General features: G+C 45.3%; 1 protein-coding gene across 1 annotated transcript in view; it reads left to right on the top strand.

Moving 5' to 3' along the window:
• Positions 1-11,121, top strand: part of mtmr10 (myotubularin related protein 10) — a 36,168-nt gene extending 25,047 nt beyond the window's left edge. Inside the window, exons 11-16 of the mRNA XM_078199877.1 lie at positions 2,551-2,620; positions 3,199-3,269; positions 4,761-4,933; positions 6,181-6,351; positions 6,771-6,950; positions 7,462-11,121. Of these exons, the coding sequence (XP_078056003.1) occupies positions 2,551-2,620; positions 3,199-3,269; positions 4,761-4,933; positions 6,181-6,351; positions 6,771-6,950; positions 7,462-8,058 (1,262 nt within the window). The 3' untranslated portion in view covers positions 8,059-11,121. The remainder of the gene's footprint in view (positions 1-2,550; positions 2,621-3,198; positions 3,270-4,760; positions 4,934-6,180; positions 6,352-6,770; positions 6,951-7,461) is intronic.
• Positions 11,122-13,757: the final 2,636 nt, after the last annotated feature.

The following is a 13,757-nucleotide window of genomic DNA, read 5'->3' as shown; positions in this document are numbered from 1 at the left end:
AAGCTCGGCACAACATCGTGGGCCGAAGGGCCTGTTCTGTGCTGTACTGTTCTATGTTCTATGTTTTGTACGTGGTTGGTTCGTGGGAGGAGGTGTTTGTGTCCCTGTGGTTTCTTGTCTTTGAGGTAATTGGAGTAATGTTTCCTCAGCTGCAGGCTCTTGCGTTCTTAACTAACTGAGCTCAGTGCCTGGGTTAGGGAAGGGAGTTAACACAGATCAGCATTGCTGGTGGTTGCTCCCCCCTTTCTCATGCTGCCTGTCGATGGTGGGTGTGGACAGAATTGGGGGAGATTGCAACATTATTTTCATCAGTTGTTTCACCAGTGCCTCCTTGCTGGCTGCTGATCCTCCATAAACTCCCAACGTATGCGCTAGTGTGCTGCCTGTACTCTGCTGCACGCCCAGCACCCTGTCCTCACTCACCTACACCAATTTCCCATCACTGACATTACACTGAAAATCATTGTCCTCCATTTCAAATCCATCCATGGCTTTGTCCCACCTTCTCCAGTCCAGCCAGACTGTATTTCCTCTCCTCTCCCCCGAAACCCCTTCCAAGTCACCCCTTTCTGAAATCACTTCCTTCCCTATCCTGCCCCACCCTCTCTAACCTGTTAACACCCCAAAGCCTTACCACTCTCTAACCTGTTAACACCCCCAAGCCTTATCCCTCTGCGCTTACACTGAATCTTTAAACATCTTTAAACACCTTTAAACATCTAGGGGTACATGCTCAGAGCTCTTGAAAGTGGAGTCACAGGTGGACAGAGTGGTAAAGAAGGCATTCGGCATGCTTGGTTTCATCGGTCAGAACATTGAATACAGGAGTTGGGACGTCTTGTTAAAGTTGTACAAGACATTGGTAAGGCCACACTTGGAATACTGTGTGCAATTCTGGTCACCCTATTATAGAAAGGATATTATTAAACTAGAAAGAGTGCAGAAAAGATTTACTAGGATGCTACCGGGACTTGATGGATTGAGTTATAAGGAGAGGCTGAATAGACTGGGACTTTTTCCTCTGGAGCGTAGGAGGCTGAGGGGTGATCTTATAGAGGCCTATAAAATAATGAGGGGCACAGATCAGTTACATAGTCAACATCTTTTCCCAAAGGTAGGGGAGTCTAAAACTAGAGGGCATAGGTTTAAGGTGAGAGGGGAGAGATACAAAAGTGTCCAGAGGGGCAATTATTTCACACAGGGTGGTGAGTGTCTGGAACAAGCTGCCAGAGGTAGTAGTAGAGGTGGGTACAATTTTATCTTTTAAAAAGCATTTAGATAGTTACATGGGTACGATGGGTACCCATGTAAACAAAAAAGAATAGAGGCATGGACTATTTTCTAAACGGTGACAAAATTCATAATGCTAAAGTTCAAAGGGACTTGGGAGTCCTAGTCCAGGATTCTCTAAAGGTAAACTTGCAGGTTGAGTCCGTAATTAAGAAAGCAAATGTAATGTTGTCATTTATCTCAAGAGGCTTGGAATACAAAAGCAGGGATGTACTTCTGAGGCTTTATAAAGAACTGGTTAGGCCCCATTTGGAATACTGTGAGCAATTTTGGGCCCCACACCTCAGGAAGGACATACTGGCACTGGAGCGGGTCCAGCGGAGATTCACACGGATGATCCCAGGAATGGTAGGCCTGACATACGATGAACGTCTGAGGATCGTGGGATTATATTCATTGGAGTTTAGGAGGTTGAGGGGAGATCTGATAGAGACTTACAAGATAATGAACGGCTTAGATAGGATGGACGTAGGGAAGTTGTTTCCATTAGCAGGGGAGACTAGGACGCGGGGGCACAGCCTTAGAATAAAAGGGAGTCACTTTAGAACAGAGATGAGGAGAAATTTCTTCAGCCAGAGAGTGGTAGGTCTGTGGAATTCATTGCCACAGAGGGCTGTGGAGGCCGAGACGTTGAGCGTCTTCAAGACAGAAATTGATAAATTCTTGATTTCTCGAGGAATTAAGGGCTATGGGGAGAGAGCGGGTAAATGGAGTTGAAATCAACCATGATTGAATGGTGGAGTGGACTCGATGGGCTGAATGGCCTTACTTCCGCTCCTATGTCTTATGGTCTTATGGATATGGGCCAAATGCAGGCAATTGGTATTAGCTTAGGGGTTTTAAAAAAAAAAGGGCGGTATGGACAAGTTGGGCCAAAGAGCCTGTTTCCATGCTGTAAACCTCTGACTCTATGACTTTCTGAAAACTAAGCTTTCAGACCAAGGCTTTGAGCAACTTGTCCAAACCTCACCTCTAGGTTTAGCAGCTGCTCCTTTGTCTGTTGCTGGACTTTTCATTTCACCCCCACTAACCCCAGTCTAGTAAAGTGCCAGCCAGCGATCCTTTCTGCATGAAAGTTGCTATTATAATGGAGTTGGCTAATTGTCCGATGCAGTAATTACACCTGAGGTTCCTGATAATACAGAGCCGATATTTGCAATTCCATTACCAGGAAACTCCCTGTTCCCAAACATCTGCAATCTCTATAACCTTTTGATTAAACAGTGAATAATCCGATGAATGTGATCTGCCTCACTGTAGATTTATTTGAAGAAACGGATGAGAAGTGGCTGTCCTTGTTAGAAAACACTCAGTGGCTGGAATATGTCAGGTAAGAACTAGAAGCAGGAGAGGGAGAAAAGGCCACTAGGCCCATTAAGAACATAACAGTAACTCAATTGCTTAAGGACTGCAGTTAAACATTGAAGATCTACATTCTTTTGTCAATGCTGCTGTTTTTGCAACTCTGAACATTAGGAACAGGAGGAGGCAACTCAGCTCCTTAAACTTGCTCTGCCAAGCAGTCAGATTATAGCTAATCTGTATATTAACTCCATTTACCCTCTTGGGGAAACCAGTCCCCAGCATCCACAGCACCCGTACTCTAGTGTGGATCAATGCCCACTAAACCTGTACTCCAGGAGTCTGTGCAGCCAATAATTCCAATCCCACAGTGCATCTACCTCAGGTGGAGTCAGTGTGCCCAGAACCTGTGCCCCAACATGAATCAGTGGCTTCAAATCCTGTTCCCCCAGCACAAGTTGGTGCCTGCAGAACCTGTACCTCAGCATGGGCCGGGACCCGTAGACTCATATTCAATGTGGCCACTGCTATCAAGTAAGGAGAGAGAGAGAATAAAAGGAAATGCTTGTTTTGAATCTACTCTGTGTGGTCTTCCTATCTCCATAGACTGTTCCTGAAGCACTCAGCAGAACTTACACAATGGATATACAGCGAGAATATTTCTGTCATCATTCAGGGTGAGTAATATGTTTTTCACATGGTTAAGAACCATTTGTAGTGTGCTAGTGTGAGCCATGTCATGTGTACTGAGCAATGTCGGGTACACGGCGTCCTGTGTACTGAGCAGTGTCGGGTACACAGCATCCTGTGTACTGAGCAATGTCAGGTACACGGCATCCTGTGTACTGAGCAATGTCAGGTACACGGCGTCCTGCGTTCTCGGCAATGTCGGGTACACGGCGTCCTGCGTACTCGGCAATGTCAGGTACACGGCGTCCTGCGGACTCGGCAATGTCGGGTACACGGCTTCCTGCATACTCGGCAATGTCGGGTACATGGCCTCCCCTCAGTACACCAACCTATATACGCCTACACAATGCAGCTTCCCTTACAGACCGAAATTTCAAATCTGAGCCAAGGCCGACACGAACCTGCTTTTGTTAATTCTGGCTGAAATCTTGAATGCTGACTCCCGTGGAAATTCTAATATGGTTGCGTTCATGTCAACTACCATTTTGAAGCGACTACTATTGTATTCTCAATCCAAGTCTTTTTAACATAAAGAAAAGAAACTTTGTCAGGTGCACATTGTTCAGTCCACAGAGCAATATTCAGGTGTACTCGATCCTGTACGCAGACCAATATTCAGGTGTACGCAGACCAATATTCAGGTATACTATGTCCTGTACGCAGACCAATATTCAGGTGTACGCAGACCAATATTCAGGTATACCATGTCCTGTACGCAGACCAATATTCAGGTGTACCCGGTCCTGTACGCAGACCGATATTCAGGTGTACCTGGTCCTGTACACAGAGCAATATTCAGTATGTACTGATGCTGATGGCGTTGCACATTTCGCAGGAAAGGAGGAAGCCGTTAAAGTGGATTCAGTATAGCTTGAGGTTGTTAATTTTTGTCTTTATTCTTTCATGGGATGTGGGTGTTAATGGCAGGGCCAGCATTTGTTGTTCAATCCAAATTAACCTTGAACTGAATGGCTTGCTCAGCCATTTAGAGGGCAGTTAAGAGTCTAACCACATTGCTGTGGCCCTGGAGTCACAAGTAGGCCAGATCAGATAAGGATGGCAGATTTCCTTCCCTAAACAACATCAGTGAACTAGATGGGTTTTTGCAACAATTGATTGTTGGACGGCCGCCATTTCTGAGACTAGCTTTGTATTCCATATTTTATTAATTTGAATTCAAATTCCACCAGTGGTGGGGTTGGAACCCATGCCCCAGGGCATTTCCCTGGACCTCCTGAACTACTAATCCAACAGCATTCCAAGTATATCTGTCTACTCACACTGATGGTAAATGTGGAGCAGGGCATTAGGTGTCTATCAGAAAAAAGGGATAAATGAGTGTTGAGAGAGAGAATGCTCGTCACAGATGGGCACCGTTCTCTGTCTCTCTGCTGCTCTGAATGTACGCCTTTTAATGGAACTCAGTGTTTGAAATGAAGTTTTTCACCCATGTCGACTATATTATGTCCCTTCATCAGAGGAGGAAGGAAGAGACCTGAGCTGTGTGATTTCCTCAGTGGTGCAGGTGATGTTGGACCCCCATTTCCGCACTCTGCTGGGTTTTCAGAGCCTGATTCAGAAAGAGTGGGTTGTGGCCGGTTACCGCTTCCTGGATCGCTGTAACCATCTCGGAGAGTCGGAGAAACACGAGGTGAGGGTTACACCTGCTCTCCCTTTGTTATCTTAAAATCAGTGTGTTCGGTTCAAACCAAGCAACCTGCAGTAAGGCTGTGCTGGGAAGTGGAGTTCCCCCACAGTCACCTCTCAGATGGTCAATCATTACATTTGAAATGTCCAGTGGATTGGATTTTAGATCAACATTTACATTTCACATGAGCCCCACTGCAGCAGAGAATTGTCCCAGGGTGAGTTTTGATCACATTATCCCCCTCAGAATCCCTCGCCCCCACTATTTAGTTAAAACCCCTGAACCGCCCCAGTTACACGACTCATCACAATACTGATCCCAGCATGGTTCAGGTCAATACAGTCCCACTTCACCGAATACTGCTGCCAGTGCCCCATGAATCCATTTCTGCCAAATTTTGAGCCACAATTTAACTTTCTGATACTATCCCTGTCTACCATTACATCCCTGGAATGGCTTCCTGCACTACGATGCTATGGTCCGTTCGCTGAACCGCCCTGCAGTTCCCGATTTTGTCCAGAACCTCAAACCTGTTGGACAATTGCAAAGGCTGAGGCCCCTCCACTTTCTCTGCTTTCTCGATCCCCACACCTGCCTCCCTAACAGTATCGCCTTCCTGTTCCTGACCAAATCAAACCACCCTATTCTAAAGGGTGTGGCCGCCTCCCTGAACAAAATGTCCGGGTAACTTTCCCCTTTCCTGATGCATCGTAATGTCTGCATCGTAATGTCTCCAGCTTAGTGACTCTGAACTGAAATTCTTCCAGCCGTTGACACTCGCTGCAGATGTTTGGTTGGATCATACAGATGTCCACATGCTAGCACCTTGCCACCACACATCACCTGCCCTGCCACCTTTTAACGTTTAATTATTTTACTGATTAATTTAAATTCATATCTTTACTCCTGTCTGTGCTGATATTGTTTTTTCAACCAATGTTCTATTACCCTTATTGATATTCCCTAGTTAAGATAAATAGGAAATACCAACCGATCTAGTAAACATTACACTAAACCTTCCCCTGGTAATAAAACATTCCAATTCCTAAAATTACACCAGTTTTGAAAGACAAATGAGGAAAATATTCACCAAGTAATCAATGACTTCCTTTCCTGTGGCTTCACACTTATATTTATAAATGCTCTAAAGACACACTCCTGTGCTGTTTGAGAGTGAGGCAGCTTCTGTGATGTCCTAATTCTAATATGGATGTATTAAAGTTACAACTGTGTTTTTCTGTGCACTGAAGTGTCCCTTGTTCCTGCTGTTCCTGGACTGTGTGTGGCAGCTATTGCAGCAATTCCCAGCCGCATTCGAGTTTACTGAGACCTACCTGACTGTTTTATATGACAGCCTGAGGATTCCCTTGTTTGGTACCTTCCTTTTCAACAGTCCCTATCAGCGGATGCAACAGAGCCAGGTGAGTGCTGACAACGATAGAAGATGTTGCGTGTTGGGGGTATAGTTTACCCTCCCTGTAGGTGTTGTCTATTGGCTGCAGTTGCTGGAAGCTCGCTGTCCAGTGGGTAGATAACCATGAGGGATGTTATAAATGGCCTGATATTGCCCTTCCCCAATGTCCACATGCATTTGGGGCTTGGCTGTGTCTGTTGTGACTGAATGTACCACGAGGAGCTGCACTGATTCAGTGAACCATTTTAATTCATAAACCAGAGCAACATACTGACCAGTGATTGAATCCTCACACAACTAACATTGGACATATTGCTAACCAACTTAACTAGACTCTAAACAATTCGATCTGTACTGAATTTAGTGTCTGCAATGTTATACCAGGTGATTAGGTTTAATTTAATTTCCTTCTCCCACTAACTGCAGGATTTTGCCACTAATGGAAACCTGCAATGTGAAGGGAAAGGTCTGGAGCTGCCCTCTGTCTGGAACTGGTCGCTGCAGTTCACAGCTAAAGATCTGACACTGTTCAATAACCCTCTGTACATTGGCAAAAGTGTGACGTGTGTGCAGAATGGGACAATCAAATCCTTCAAAAGAGTGAAGGTGAGTGTGCCTGCGAGTTTGTGTACGTGCTTTAAATGTTGACCTGAGACTCAAGCCAGTTCTTAGCCCCAGACTGCCATCTGTCTGGTACCCTGAGAAAATGGTGCATTTTCTACAATGTTGGCTAACTTGTTATTGGGGGACAAGAATCCCAGGAGCTCGAGTTCCTTCCTGGGTAACATTAAAAGCTGATCTGAGGGGAGGATAAAGATCCTAAGGCCACAGGGCAAGGCAAACTGGAGAAAAGCTGGCTGAGGGTTTGCTTGGGTATAAAAGCCTGTAAATTGGAGGAAGGAAGGGTTGAGGAGCTTGAGATGGTGGCAAGGCATTAGTCAGAGAGGACTGTGATGTGCTTTGATTGTAAGGCAGCAAGGAGAACTGTGTAGAAGGATATGAAATACTGGAAGTATTGGAGAGGGGGTTGTTAGCATTTTACATTCCCCGTCACTGTGCTGTAATTAATGGAGAATGCCAAAGTAGCTTGTTTATTTTACTACTTTTTTCTTACCAGAAAAATTCCTCCTCCTCCATCTATTCGGTGTACACGATGAAGAACGGAAAACTGAGTGACCAACACGATTTCCTCCCCCGCAGGAACTCGATACAAAGACCAAACTCTGATTTAATGCAACTCAATGAGAGCCATGATCGCAGCGTGGAGCGTTATTTCAGGGACTGGTTCTCAAAGCCTTTGGACCTGCACGGAATGATCCTGCCACATCTCAGCAGCGCACATGTCCAGCTGTGGAAGCAGTGTTACTTACGCTGGATCCCCGAGGCACAGATCACCAACGGAGGATTTATCAGCGCCTTTCACAAGATCTCGTTGCTGGCAGATGACATCGAAACTCTCCAGCAACGTCTCCGCCAGTGCTGGAGTGACCCCTGTCTCTCTGACACTCCTGACTCCTGCAGTCGCAGGATGTATTTCCGAGCCAAAGACTTCAGTCAAACCCCTGGTGAGCTGGACTGTTTCTCCTCATCTTTTCCCTTCTCTCCTGTTGGGAACCTCTGTCGACGGAGCATTCTGGGAACACCACTCAGTAAATTCCTGCTCACTGGTGCCAAGACATGGCCTTCTACAGAAACCCTGGCCAATGAAGATTGAGGATCCCTGGAATGGGAACAGTGAGGCACTGACATCCCAGTAAAGGCCAAAAGCTAAACTTAATCAAACTGAACGCTGCTCTCTAACACTGACAAGTAATGCAAACTGGTATGTTAGAGATTTGCACAGATATTTTAAGAGGAAGGAGGCTAGAGGGAGAGAACTTGATGTTTGCACATCTCCGCTCCCAGAGAGTTTCTTTAACGTTTCTGTTGAAGAAGCCCTTTCTCTTTTCTCAAAGCATAATTGCAACCATAAGCTGTCACTCCTTGCCTGCTTTATGTGCAAAGTCCCTGTAATGGGGGGCACAGTGGGTGAGACACTGGTGTCTTTCTGGGGCCAGTCTGAGCTGGAGCTCTGCCAGCTCTGTGACCCTGACACCCAATGACAACGTGACAGCAGTAACATTGCACTAATTGTGATCTCACTGGGTGCCTCAAATGAAAAGTGTTTCTCAGCACTAAGATCTCATGCCTTAACGGTCACGTTTGCCGAAAGAGTTTATAAAGATTCCAGTAATTTTTTTTTTTTAAAAAGCTATTCCTGAATAAATTATTTTTTGTACATTTAAAAAAAGGCACAATCTCTGACCAGCCTTGAATCCAGTTGGCCACAAGGCCACATTTGGGAGTTTGGGGCAATGAATATCCCAATGATGGGGAATTAAATTCCATCGCACTAGGGGAGATGGAGGCTGTTCCTTGTGTTGTGTTTGATGGGGATGCACCTTCAGAGCAGAATTACTGAGCTTATTCTGTCAGAGCGAGCATCCCCCCCCTCCCCTCCATTACCCCTCTCAGCGCACAATACAACACACGAGGCCTTCAAAACTAATATAACTAAACCTTGCACAAGGAATATAGAAAATTAATCCTGTAACAGCAAACCGTGAGCATTCAGCATATCTCAATACCGATCATTCCCACCATCCTGTGCATTCTGGTGACCTGGGCTGTGATTTTGCAGTGTTCACACCGTGCTTTGATTGTAAGGCAGCAGGGAGAACTGAAGGATATGAAATACTGGAAGTATTGGAGAGATTAGAAAGGGGGATGTTAGCATTTTACATTGCCTGTCACTGTGCTGTAATTAATGGAAACTGCCAAAGCAGCTTATTCAACCCATCCACAGAGAATACACCTCTGTTCCGATTTTACTCTGTTCTCGAAGGTGCTGACTCTCTCTGGGATACAGTTCCTGAAGGTGCTGACTCTCACTGGGATACAGTTCCTGAAGGTGCTGACTCTCACTGGGATACAGTTCCTGAAGGTGCTGACTCTCACTGGGATACAGTTCCTGAAGGTGCTGACTCTCACTGGGATACAGTTCCTGAAGGTGCTGACTCTCACTGGGATACAGTTCCTGAAGGTGCTGACTCTCACTGGGACACAGTTCCTGAAGGTGCTGACTCTCACTGGGATACAGTTCCTGAAGGTGCTGACTCTCACTGGGATACAGTTCCTGAAGGTGCTGACTCTCACTGGGATACAGTTCCTGAAGGTGCTGACAGTTCCTGAAGGTGCTGACTCTCACTGGGGTACAGTTCCTGAAGGTGCTGACTCTCACTGGGGGACAGTTCCTGAAGGTGCTGACTCTCACTGGGATACAGTTCCTGAAGGTGCTGACTCTCACTGGGATACAGTTCCTGAAGGTGCTGACTCTCACTGGGATACAGTTCCTGAAGGTGCTGACTCTCACTGGGATACAGTTCCTGAAGGTGCTGACTCTCACTGGGATACAGTTCCTGAAGGTGCGGACTCTCACTGGGGGACAGTTCCTGAAGGTGCTGACTCTCACTGGGGGACAGTTCCTGAAGGTGCTGACTCTCACTGGGATACAGTTCCTGAAGGTGCTGACTCTCACTGGGGGACAGTTCCTGAAGGTGCTGACTCTCACTGGGATACAGTTCCTGAAGGTGCTGACTCTCACTGGGGGACAGTTCCTGAAGGTGTGGACTCTCACTGGGATACAGTTCCTGAAGGTGCTGACTCTCACTGGGGGACAGTTCCTGAAGGTGCTGACTCTCACTGGAGGACAGTTCCTGAAGGTGCGGACTCTCACTGGGGGACAGTTCCTGAAGGTGCTGACTCTCACTGGAGGACAGTTCCTGAAGGTGCTGACTCTCACTCAGGTAGACCTTGGCTCCAAGTAATAAGTGATTGTTGGCAGCATATTTGAGATGGAGAATTCCGTCTCAATTCTGTTGTAAGCAGACACTGATATGCAGCAGTTGCTGGATGGATAGAAGCAGCAGGGGCTGGTCTGGTAATTTCTCATTCAGAAATGCGAGAGCTTACAACAGCACCAGAGTATAGCTCTGCCTGACCCTAGGTCCTGGGTCCTATGGTTTGTGTGACTAACATTCCTACTGTTCATAAAATCATTTGAAAACCTCTGAGCTTGGCTCCTGAAACATCCCTCTCATCACCACAAGTGCCTGACAGTTGTAATTCTGAACTGTGATCGATTTATACCCAATACTGTTACAATCACCTGCAGCAGCTGGATTTTCCTTGTGTCGCATTGCGGCAGTGTGGGGGGACCTTGATATGAGATTTCTGCCAGTGCAACTTACCGTCAATGGCTACAGAGAAATCGCTTATATATCGCCTTGGAAACGTGGGTTCCGATTCTCAATTTAGTCCCGTAGGAAGTTGGTGGTTGTGTTAAAAGCTTCTCTCCCTTTGAGGCAAAGCTGCAAGCTCTGCCTTGCTCTGACTCACTGCTGAACAGCACCTCTCTAATCCAAGATGATTTTGTGACGAATGGCTGTCTGCATTCGCAGTTACCCTCAGTGAGGATAACTTCAACTGTATCATTGTCATTTTTAATCTAAGGATGTGTTATCTGCACACAATGCTGAGCAGGAAAGCTGTAGAAATCACTGAAGGGAAAGATCTGATAGTTCAGCCCGTCTATCGATAAACACTTCCATGTGTTGCTGCCTGGATTCTGCAGATCCCCATCGAGTGTCCTCCAGCTTAAGTCACATAAATGTTGTAATTTCTTAAACGCTGCCACCTCGGGTGGCAGAGCTGTGTTTAAGAAGCTTCATAAATCTAGAAAATAGAGAATTCATAAATTAAGTGAAATGAAAACTACAGCATGTACACAGCAGGTCGGTTAGTCTGAAAGATCAAAGCAAGTTAATGCGTTGGGTGAGATTCAGCCACTATCTGAAGAGTTGTCTTAGTCTGTCTCTTCACTTTCAGGTGTTGGTCATTGCTGCATTGTCCCACAGTTTGCACTTTTTCTCAGTAGATTGGGGTCTGTTTTGCCTTTTACCAGTTTTTAAGCTTTGAACAAGCAGAAACGTTATTGGAAAAATGTTGACACAATCCGATGACTCCTGTGATCCTTTGACTGTTCTGAACTCCGACAATGATTCAGTGACTGGTGACCAAGGTACCTTGGTGTGGGAAAATGAATTTCTCCTCCAGATGTTCTCACTCTGGGATCATCCTCCCAGAGGATTCCACGACAATCTCCAGAAGAGGTTTAGATTGGTTCCACTGGTCGGCGCAACATCGAGGGCCGAAGGGCCTGTACTGCGCTGTAATGTTCTAGGTTTAAAAAAAGATTCTGGAGACATGGAACAAGAAAGCCTTAAGGTGGAAAAGCTTCTGTAGAGTGTGGAGATAAGAGGGGGAGAATTTACCCCACATCTTCCTCGATACCTGGTGAATAACAGGCACCGTTGTATAACATTTATGATAAGGGCTGAGAGAGTTTGGTGCTCACCTCTGGACTTGTCTGAGATCTTAATTATAAGTTTAATTTAAAAAAGTTTACTCTATATTCTAGAAAATAGTTCTATTTTTAATAATCATACTGAGTTATCTTTTCAGTCTAATTGCAGCTTAACCCAAAGCCATGTTGTGTCCTGTGATCAGTCTCCTTTCTGGCTGAGGAATGATCTATGCACACTTTGCCCAATGTTGTCTTAAATCGCAGATGAGGATACATTAATTAAGTGCCTGTATCCTTCTTTGCAATACAGTCCTTGCCATAAAGTGTCCAACTAGAGCATTGTGTCCTGGGATAGAGTGTTGGCTTAGACAAACTGAATCCTGTTCAGAATAAATCTTGTCCTATTAAACCAAGAAAGTCCCACAAAGCTACTAGGAACTTCTGACTAGGGAATGGTTCCAGTGAGCCTCTGTAACAAAGCGTGTTCATTATGAAACTCTTTGCTTTGAATGACTGTAGTGTTTCAAACTGGAGTATCCTGGGTGTTGTCAGCACAAGGGAGTTATTCAGTAAGCGTTTGATCTGTTAAAACTAAAGCATTAAAGCTAAAAATGATAGCGGCAGCAGCCAATGCAGACCTGGGGAGTATTGTAACCGTTTGAAACCCTTTTTGCATTTTAGCATTAAATGTCTCTAAATACAGGATGTTTGCTTTTCTTTTGCACATTCAACCCATTCTTGATAATGTTATTGCTTTCCCTTTCTTGGTTGTTCCTGTGTTTTCTGCTATTTATTCAATGCCTGTTATTTAATTCCATGTTTAGCAGGTGTTTCTGTCAGCGGGTGTTGGAAGGGATGAGCTGGGTTTCAGCTGCTGTGCACTGTGTGCATTACAATGTATTTTAATTCCTGTTTTTCCTGTGTGCCTCAAATGAAGCAATAAATACTTGGGTGTAAATGTTCTTAGCTTACCTGTCTAAAGCCTCTCATTGTATAATGAACATTATAAGACAGTGACGTGAAGGTTGCTATTGAGACATGTCAGGCTCAATGGGCCAACTGGTCTTTCCCTGCCTCTCAAATTCCTTTTTGTCACACTGTCAGTCCTGTGTAAGGTTTTGTGTTTGGGAGTCTCACATACCGGGAGTAGGCAATTGAGTCTTTGCGTGTAATTCTAAGGTTTAGATATAATGCATTAGCTAAATAGACAGAAAACTGACGGTAGAGAGCAGTTCATTAATCCCAGAGGACAAACGGGTGGTTAGAACAATGTGCTGATCTCAGTCACTTGTGAACATTCGGGAACTCTCTCTTCTGTCTTCCTTGCTCTTTCTTGGTCCATCTATATCTGAAGAAGGCGGCTGCCTAACCTGAGGACTGCCATGCCTCTGAATGCTCATACAGAACTTGAGCATTGCTGAAAAAAGAGAGATGCTGTAGTCTTGCACTCATCAGGACAGTTTGCAAGAATATCAATAGTAGAGAGAACATTAGTTTATACTGCATGAGAGGAGAGTGCTGATTGGTTAGCAAGTGGACTCTGCTCGGGGCATTGCCGTGGAGAATGCACCAGGGAACAGTTACCAGCCCAGCTTATATTCAACCAGTCCATGCTTGATTATTGAGCAAGTGTTGTCCAGATTGTGCTAAGAATTAGACAAACCAAATTTAAGATTATCAGTCGAGATGATAGCTCCATATATTCACATACATGGCACTGTGCTTTGCAGACAGAAGGAGCATATCCAGGAATTGCATCTTTAGAACAAAAATTTGGGGGTACAGCCATTCCCTGGTTTATTTCCCATAATGCCTTGACCAATCAGAGTTGACCTTCCTGGTTTGCATTTGAACAAAAGCTTGGCAGTTAATTGTTCCCTGGTACATTGTTATCAATGTGTCTCAGGGTCCACTTGCCAACCGTAGAACCATAGAAAATTACAGCTCAGAAACAGGCCTTTTGGCCCTTCTTGTCTGTGCCGAACCATTTTATGCCTAGTCCCACTGAC

This window comes from Mustelus asterias, chromosome 29 (genome assembly GCF_964213995.1).
Source record: "Mustelus asterias chromosome 29, sMusAst1.hap1.1, whole genome shotgun sequence".
In the NCBI taxonomy this organism is placed as follows: domain Eukaryota; kingdom Metazoa; phylum Chordata; class Chondrichthyes; order Carcharhiniformes; family Triakidae; genus Mustelus; species Mustelus asterias.
This window is presented reverse-complemented; position numbering and strand designations above follow the sequence as displayed.